We start from the raw sequence: 9,698 nt of genomic DNA on the forward strand, positions 1-9,698 counted from the left end.
CTGATCCCTTCAAAGCTTGACTTCCCCAAGTTGTTTTTGTATGAGGGGATTCCAAACCTAAGGTCATCCCTGCCAGTTCAGTGAATATACTAGCTACAGTAAGAAGTAAAAATAAGAATTTGAAAAGTGTATATAACATCCTTAACAGTGTTTTTCTATTATTAACGAAGTGGTAAGTTTGACAATTTGGGGGAGAAAATGTATAGTAAAAGGTAAACTCTAAGTGCTGGAGTGTGAAGGCAGGATGTATTTTCCAAGGACCCTTCTAAAGGCCCCCATGACTTCCTTATTTCTAAGGCTGTAGATGATGGGGTTCAGGGCTGGGGTGAAAATTGTATAGAAAAAGGAGAAGATGTTGTCCTGTTTGGGATTATGGAAGGAAATGGGAAGGACATATATAAATGAGGCTGGGCCATAGTACATTCCAACCACAGTCAGGTGGGAGGAGCAGGTGAGAAGGGCTTTCTTCCTCCCCTCCTTGGAGGGCATGCGGAGCACAGTGCACAGGATTAGCATATAGGAGACCAGAATGGCAGCAAGTGGTGGAATCAGTAACATCACACCCATCAAATAAACCATGAGCTCAAATCTAGAGGTGTCTGCACAGGCCAACTTCAGCAGAGGTGGGATCTCACAGAACAGATGTTTTACCAGCCGGGATTTGCAGAAGGGATAGTGCATAGTGTAACTGGTATATACGATGGCACTCAGAGATGCCACAATCCATGTTGTCATCACCATGAACCAAAGGACCCTTGGACTCATGAAGGTTGTGTAGTTTAGAGGATGACAAATGGCCACATACCTGTCATAAGCCATAAAAGCCACAAGGATGTCCTCAGCCCCACCCATAATCAGTTCCAGCAACATCTGAAGGGCACAGCCTCCAAAGGAGATGGTGTTATCTCCACGCAGAAAGTCCATGATGGCCTTGGGGGCTATAACTGATGTGAGGAGAAGGTCAATGAGAGAGAGCTGTCTAAGCAGGAGGTACATGGGCACGTGGAGCTTCACATCCATTGTGATGAGCAGGAGCAGCAGCCCATTGCTGGTCAGGGCCAGCATGTACAGGAATGTCATTGTGGCACAGAGCAGTTCAGGAACCCTGCTGTCATTCAGAATGCCCACTAAGATGAAGCCACTTCCCAAGGTCGAGTTCCAGACCTCCATTCTATCTTGTCTAGAATCAGATGTCTAATGGAAGTCTTTCTAAGGGTTTTCAGTCTATGTTTGAATTGACTCAGGCCAACTAGGAGAGCCAACAGCAATCTTGTGGAATATCTATTCATCCCCTAGGATCCCCCTGTGCTTTCTGATTTTCTTGAATGTTTTCAGTGAATTATAATGATGTTTCAGTTAAACAGAGTACAGACATATTGACTACCGTTCACCATGAATTGTATCATATATAAAGCATCAAATAGAATTATACACTCAGACATACTCTTACAGAGAAAGAACACATCCCTTGAGTCATAATCATGAAGTAGATCTAGCATTAGTATAAAATCTAGGAGTTTCCATGCTTACAATCTACTTAGGAATACAGTTCATTTTTAAAAGTTTGTTGCATATAAAACTCTTTGCCATGTTCTTCTTGACCTGGTATCTGCTTTGTTGTTAGCTTGTCCCTATAGGAATCTCTAGGTCTTGGTCACTTGATTTCTTATAGTCTTCAAATATATTATTTTCCTTGGCGGTTGTACTATTGGTCTCCTGGAGGTAAAGGAATTCAGGGCTAGTATAAATGGATAGGCAAGAGTACATTAAGTCATAAATTAATAGAAACAGTATAAAATTATTTAAATTTAAAAATTCAAGGTAGTGGTAAAATATTTACTCAATGGAAGTTAAGGTAAGAAATGGTGGATCTCTGCAAGCCTGGAAGCAGTTTCTGGTAGTGAAGGGTATGTATTTAAGGGTCATGTTCATAATACAGACATTGTAGGAATGGTAAAAGCCATCCCACTACCTAAGATTCACAGCAACACTCTGAGCAGGAACCATACATAATTTCCTCTCACAAATTTTAGTATATGTGGAAGGATGCTGTTCTGATGGCACTGAATGTAAGCAATAACACCAATGGAATGGTTTGAATCGGAAAAATACAGGATATGCAGTATGTGTATGAAATCTTCCACTAAGCCTGCTCTTCATAAATGCATTCCAAGATGCCTAGAAGACCTAAGAGGCACTGTGGAAGAGGAGTGAAAACTATTCACTAAATTGTTTATCTCCTTTGTATGTGTGTACATATAGACACATAGGTATATACATATACACTCAGAAACAAGGGTATACACAGATACACACATATCTACTGCTTCTATCATCTGAGACAGGCCAGTAAATATACATTGGGTGTACAGAGGATGGCCCATTCTTGTAAAGTGTGTGGTGTAAGGAAGTTCTGAAGGGTGAGCTTCACCCTGATAACTCTCCTCACATGCTGAGATTACTAAAAATGCAAGATATGTATTTCTCAGAAATGCTCAATAAAGCTAAAATTTGAAATTAATTTTAATTTTAAATTAATTTTTTCTTTTGTATTGCTAGGGTATTGCACAGTGTATTAAATGATTAATTGGTTTCCATTTTTTTCTATTTATTGGGATTGGGTTAAAAAGGCTATTAGTAGTAGACCCAGGCTAAATTTGATGTATGGATCCTCCTCCCTCAGCCCCTTGAATGCTAGTACAACAGGCATATTCATGCCTGTTTTTACTTGGCTTTTGTGATGCATATTTACAACCAAGTTGTTATGTAGAAGAGTGAAGCTCAAACTAATGTATTGACATGGTTTTGTGATAGTTCTCTTTTGAGGTACTATTCAAGGAGTTCTTAACTGTCTACTAGAGCCTAGGGAAATGCAGATGCACCAAAAGTATTGAGACTTGAACACAGTAGTTGGGGTTGAACTTGGATCCCTGGTGCTTCCTTGGCTCATATGCTAATGTGTGTGTTCTGTCATACTTGCAACCCAGCTTTTTCACTATCTAATTCCAATCTAGTGGACATTTCTGTCTAGGCTGGCTTCCAACCCATATTTTTGAGGTATCAGATTTTGAGAAGCTAGGACTTATAGGCATGAGCCATGTGAACCCAGAATGCAATGAGAATTTTACCCAAAAACCATTATCAGGAATTCTAGAAACTTAGGTCTGGTCAATAGTACTGAATATTGCAGTTGCCCACTCTTGTATGCGTTACTGAGATACCTGCACCAATACAGATGCATGTGCTGTTATCAAGCACCTGGAGTACAGATTGAGCAATTTTGCTGTTTAGTCTGAGGAATGAGACGTTCTGAGAGCACGATAGTAAATCTTGGTCTTGGTTACCGCAGGTTCACTACCTCCACACACCTTTTAGGGTCAAAGACATAACCCTTACCTCTAAAGAGGAAAGATACAGCCTTCAATCATACCCGTGTCCTGGGTGTCATTTGTGAGGTGAAGAGGCTAAAGATGCTGAGGAAAGAGAAGGTGCTTCTTCTGAGGGGGAGGGTGTGGGTGGGCATGGCTGCCACTACGTTGAGGGCTCAAAGGCACATGCTGTCTCCACCATGGCCAGTCCTCTCCGAGGAAAGGATTGGATGCAGATAATGATCTGAGAATCAGATCATGCAGAGCACACATGAAGGCTAATTCTAGGAAAAGGGTGGCTGGGGAAGCCCTAAGTTGATTCCCTCAGAATGTCCTCATCCAATCTGTTTTCAGCTCTGCACTGGTAATGGATGAGGATGAGTCCATGTGCCCCAACTTTCATATTCCTTCCCAGTTTGAGTCACCAATGATAGAGGTGGCTGGTAGGACTTTTGGAAAGGAGAATGGTCAGGGATACTCAAAGGGAACCTTCTATTGTTTATTTTTAATGTGTCAGAGGCAGCAGGAATCTGGCCTCGTCCTGGGGGACTTTTCACTGTCTCCTCCTCCCTGGTGACATGGGCTCCCAAGAAAACACAACTCCTGGAACTTTCATTTTAATTAGTCTCTCTGGACTGGTGCCCTGTGATACCATCTAAAATGTTACATTTGTTAACAAAATATCACTATAAATTAGCTCTGACTTGATGAATGTCTTTGTCCCTTTTGATCTGGCTAGGGATGGCCCTTACCAAAGAAATGGTTTCAAAATCTGGCCCATTAGCATGGGTCCCTGTCCATCATTCTAAGATACATAGAGACTTTTGTCTCTATTAGTGCTCTTGTCTTCTCATACATCTTCATCCCTCTCTTTATTTTTCTCTGTCTCTCTCTGTCTCTGTCTCTGTCTCTGTCTCTGTCTCTGTCTCTCTCTCTCTCTCTCTCTCTCTCTCTGTGTGTGTGTGTGTGTGTGTGTGTGTGTGTTTGTGTGTGTGTGTGTGATGGTACTGTTATTGGAACTCAGGATCTTGTTGCTGTCCCATTTGAACTCCAGCTCTACTATTGACTGTTTGATGGGTAACTAGATATAAGAATCTCATGGAGTTTCCTTCACAGGATAGCGCTGCAAGTAGATCTGAGATCTCAGCTTACTGAGTAGTAGCTAGGATTACAGGTGTGAGCCACCAGTTACAGTAGGATTGCTGTTCTGTTTCTAACTTAGTCTCTCTCCTGTCTGGTAGCTGGTTTCTTAAGAGGTTTTTTTTTTTTTTAAAGATTATCACCAAGTTGGACATGGCCCATGATCTTTGTGCACCATTTTGAATCAATTTGATAACCAATAGTTTCAGAAAGATGTTCTAATAAGGCTCAGAAATTTGCACAAATTATAATAGGGTGATAGTGACAGAATTTTTTTCTACTAACCTGCTGTAGTCATTATCAGGTCTTTGTGTCTTGTTCAGCCTTTTCCTAGCATTAGCCTTCATGTGTGCTCTGACATATATCATTATACTTTGTGTGTATTAGTGTTTTGTACTTCACATGGAATTATTAAAATTCCAATACAAGAATATGATTCCATAAGAGGGAGCCATTGTTGATATCTATAATTTTTATTATATTTTTGTCTCACTGGAAATTTAAGTAAACCATCTATGTTTCATTCTTCTTGATAAAAAAAAGAAACAGAGTAAGAATGTGCTTTTCTGGTTTCTAAGCTTGTTATGCCTGTATAGCTGTGAAAGGTGTTCAAGTTTGGTGTGGGTGTTGTATTTCTACATTATCAAATGCACACACATGACTCAAGGAGAAACCTGGGAGTCAGTGAGGGAAGAAGTGATATTATCCAAAAGCACATGTCCTCATTATCTCACGTATGTAACTGAACATCACATTTATAATAACAATAAAGTTTTAATTTAAAAAAGCAGACACTTATCAAAATACAGTCTAACATAGTACATGTTTAAACATGGGGCTTCATTTCTGGGCCCAGATGCTGTCCCTGTGCTCTTCAGCTCAAGGCAAGTGTTCTACCTCTTGAGCTACAGCATCACTCCCAGTTTTCTGGTGCTTAATTGGGGATATGAGTCCCATGGACTTTCCTTGCCAAGGCTGGATTTGAACCATGATCCTAAGATCTCAACCTCCTGAGTAGCTAGGATTATAGGTGTGAGCTACTGGCACCCAGCATAATGTACATTTTTATATATCACCTACACATAAATATAATTTGACATAGAGAAGAAGAAGACAACAAAATTTATTTTGTAACTAACTTATGTATGCTATGCTATACTGAAAAGGGTCTTATTCTCTGGAAATTTGGTCATTGCTTTCATCGTGCTTTTTAATTTTCCTCCAAATAAATTAGAACTAAAACTACTTTATTTATAACATTAAAAGAATTTCTATTTAAGTAATGTTATTGAAGTTGAAAATACAGCAGTGGTTTCCAGTCTTGGTAAATGAGATAAACAGAGGACTCTTGTTCTGGGTTTTTAGATGGGGTTAGATAGAAACAAGAAGGTCTAGTGTGTTATCCCATAGTAGAATGACTGTAGATGGGAGTAATGGACAGTAATTCACAAGAAGATTGAAAGGATTCTGAACATTGTGCAGGAAGCAAGGAAGGAAGTGGAGGTGTGGCTCAGTGGGATAGCTCCAGCATTGGGCGACAAAATGAATTGTGTGTGACAAGGTCCTATGTTCTCAGTGTGGGAATGCTTAGAGTGCTAAGTAGCTAATCACATCCAAGTGTAATTATTTGTCTTGTACTGTCCATTGGATTAACTTGTAGACTTGTAGACATATTCTAGTTATTACAAGTGAGGGAAACCATGCAGCCTATGTTTCTTTGGGTCTGGCTTACTTTGCTTAATATAATTTTTATTCCAAGCATTCACACACTGAGAAAAAAGGAGAATATTCCTAAGAGAGGATCATAATGGCTCAATACCTCTAAGTATATGACCATATAAAATTATCTTTATTGAAATGAATTCCAAGAAATGGAAATGAGGATTTTTTTATGGTACTGTTTGCAGTTGTTTTTTCTTTCTTTTTTCTCCTTTGCTTTATTCCCAGTTGTCATCCTTTTGATTTCTGTACCCGTTGTCTTGTATATAAGTTTATCTGATTTGGGGAAGGGAAGGGAAATCACAGAAATGGTGGGACAAAAGGTGAACCAATTCCAACAATGATACACTAGATGCCATAAGTTCAACTTTACAACTTGGGGGGAGGGGTGTTAGGTAAAGGTGGGAGAAAATGAGGGAGGGGTAATGCTGTTCAGAAAGAAATGTATTTGTTTTTATTTTTTATTGTGAAAATACCATACAGAGGGGTTACAAGTAAATGGGCAAGATAGTGCGTACAGTTCTTATCAAGCATTGTAGCCTCCTCCTTTGTTTCCCCTTCCCATCCCTTCCCCTTTCCACCTCCTCCCCCACCCCACAACCCCCCACCAAAGTTGTAAAGTTCGTTTTTTCAACATAACATCTTGTACATCTCATTGTTGTAATGGGTCCACCTGTAATCCTATTTAAACAATTTGTTTTTTCCTTCCCCTCCACAAATTATACCAACATCAAATACAGTGAAAGCAGGGCTTACCATGGGGGAGGTGCATACAAAACAACAAAGAAATCATCTTATAAATATGTTGGAAACAATTGCAAGAAATTAAAAAAAAACATTTGAATACTTTCCTTAGGGTTCATTTTGTGTAACATCAACTTGTCTGACAGTTTCTGTTTGTCTCAGGCATATACTAGTTATTGCAAATAAGGGAAACCATGGGACCTATGTTTCTTTGCTCCTGGCTTACTTCACTTAATATAATTTTTTCCAAGTCTTTCCATTTCCTAACAAATTGGGCTATGTCATTCTTTCTGATGGAGGCATAGAATTCCATTTTTTATATATACCACATTTTCTTGATCCATTCATCTACTGAGGGGCATCTGGGTTGGTTCCATATCTTAGATATGGTAAATAATGCTGCAATAAACATAGTTGTGCTGGTAGCTTTAATATGGTCTTATTTGTGATCATTTGGGTAAATGCCCAAAAGTGGGATTGCTGGGTCATAGGGGAGCTCTATGTGGAGTCTTTTGAGGAGCCTCCATACTACTTTCCAAAGTGATTGAACAAGTTTACACTCCCACCAACAATGAAGTAAGGTTCCCTTCTGTCCACATCCCCTCCAGCATCTGTTGTTATTACAGTTCTTGACTATAGCCATTCTAACTGGGGTGAGGTGGTATCTCAATGCTGTTTTGATTTGCATTTCTTTTATGGGTAGAGAGGTTGAACATTTCTTCATGTGTCTATTGGCCATCCTTCTTTCCTCTTCAGAGAAGTTTTTCTTTAAGTCTTTAGCCCACTTATTTATTGGGCAGTTGTTTCTTTGAGGATTTGTTGTTGGGAATTTAGTTTTTTGATGTCCAGGTGTATTTCAGATATGAGACTTTTGTCCGTTGTATGGCTAGTGAAGATCTTCTCCCAATTAGTGTGCTTTCTATTGATCTTGCTAGCTATGTCCAGAAAGAAATGTATTCTTTACCTAACTTATGTAACTTTAGCCCCTCCATACATCACCTTTACAATAAAATTGAATTTTAGAAAAATAAAGTGGCAAGCTCTATGTTCAAAATGCAGTAATGTCAGAAAAATAAATTTAATTAAATTGATAAGTATTTAATCCCATTTTAATATTTTGCATTATATATATGCAAAGCATAATAAGATAAACCATTTATATATGTATATATAATCTTATGCTTATATGTAGCTCCTAAATGAGTTAAAGTACTTTCTACAAATAAGTCTACTGACTAGACTAGATATGGGAAAAATGTGAAATTTCTTTACCATGACTACTGTATACTTTTAGATGAGTTTCCTTCCATTTTCAATGTAGGTATACATTTACTGCTTTCATATGTTCATGAAGAGCAATGTCTCATGTATGGTACTTAGTGATGCTTTCCTCTGCATTATGAGCAATAGTGAACTAAGTAATAGTGAAGAGTCTTGGGTCAGTTTCTGGACTATAGAATTCTTCAAGTTAGAATGTAATACAACACACATATTTCACTAATATGGAATATGATAGTTACCCTTATGGAACCAGAGTCAGCAGTCCTGTAAGTGATAAAGTTACAGTTGTATAGAATTCCATTTCATAGTATAATTGGGAAGCTGAAACTCTAAAATACATGTGATGATAGTGAGGCATCCACCACATAATAATTACTTCACATGAAACCTAAGTCTCCAAGGATTATATTACTCTGAAAATATTAAGTGTTAGTATAAATTTATATCATATGGATATTTGAATGTAACCAGCTATTTCATCGGTGTTACATATTTAATGTTTTCCATTGTTATTGTAAAGGTGATGTACAGATGGGTTACAGTTTCAAAAGTCTTATAATAAGCATGTTTCTCTTTGAATAGTGTCATCCTTTCCCTTGTTTTCTCAGTTTTCCCCTCCCATTCCCCCAAAAGGTTGTGTAGTTTATTTTCAACATAGCATCTATGCGGTATTACTGTTGTATTTGACCCACCATTTCTGTGCTCTTTCCTTGTCTCCCCCAAATTATATACTTACAAACAAGACAAAAAGTACAGAAAACAAAAATGATAACAAAGGGGAAATAAAGAAAAACCTCATTTCCATTTCTTGGTGTTCATTTTCTTAAATATCATTTTATATAATCATACCCATGTAAGTATTGAGCCCTTATAATCCTCTCCTAAGAATATCCTCCTTTGGTCTCACTGTGTGACTATCTAAAATCCTATATAATTCATCATGTCCAAGTGTAATTTTTTGTTTTACCACCCAGTGTGTTTAATTGTAGATTTACAGGCACATTCTAGTTACAACAAATGAAGGAAACCACACAAACTGTGTTTCTTTGGGTCTAATTACTGAAGAGTTTTTGCTTGGCAAAGGAGATAGCTAACATGATAATTACAAAGCCCACAAAATGAATCAGACAAGAATATCATACCTAAAATATACTTAGAGCTCAAAAATTTAGATGGCCTAAAAAAACCCTCAAAGAAACAGCAATTCCCTTAATAAATGGGCTAATGACTTAAAGAGACTTCTCAAAAGACTAGCCAATACACACAAAGAAATGTGTGTATTGGCCATAAAAGAAACATTTAATTTTTTAATTTTTATTGTAAAGATACTATACAGAGGGTTACAGTTACATGAGCAAGGTAATGAGTACACTTCCTATTGAGCATTGTTACCCCCTCCATTGTTTTTCCCCTACCATCCCTTTCCTCCCTACCTTCCCCGAGGTT

At 38.1% G+C, this 9,698-nt stretch overlaps 1 protein-coding gene across 1 annotated transcript; it reads right to left on the minus strand.

Annotated features, from left to right (window-relative positions):
* Nucleotides 1–219: 219 nt before the first annotated feature.
* LOC138836613 (olfactory receptor 2AG1-like) lies at nucleotides 220–1,170 on the minus strand. Its single transcript, XM_070035385.1, has one exon. It carries the CDS (start codon nucleotides 1,168–1,170, stop codon nucleotides 220–222), a length of 951 nt encoding a protein of 316 aa, XP_069891486.1.
* Nucleotides 1,171–9,698: the final 8,528 nt, after the last annotated feature.

The sequence above is a fragment of the Dipodomys merriami genome, unplaced genomic scaffold (assembly GCF_024711535.1).
Source record: "Dipodomys merriami isolate MVZ:Mamm:240054 unplaced genomic scaffold, mDipMer1.0.p SCAF_25, whole genome shotgun sequence".
NCBI lineage: Eukaryota > Metazoa > Chordata > Mammalia > Rodentia > Heteromyidae > Dipodomys > Dipodomys merriami.

Coding starts and splice junctions, on each gene's coding strand:
- LOC138836613 (XM_070035385.1), bottom strand. CDS start 1,170: ATGGAGGTCTGGAACTCGACCTTGGGAAGTGGCTTCATCTTAGTGGGC.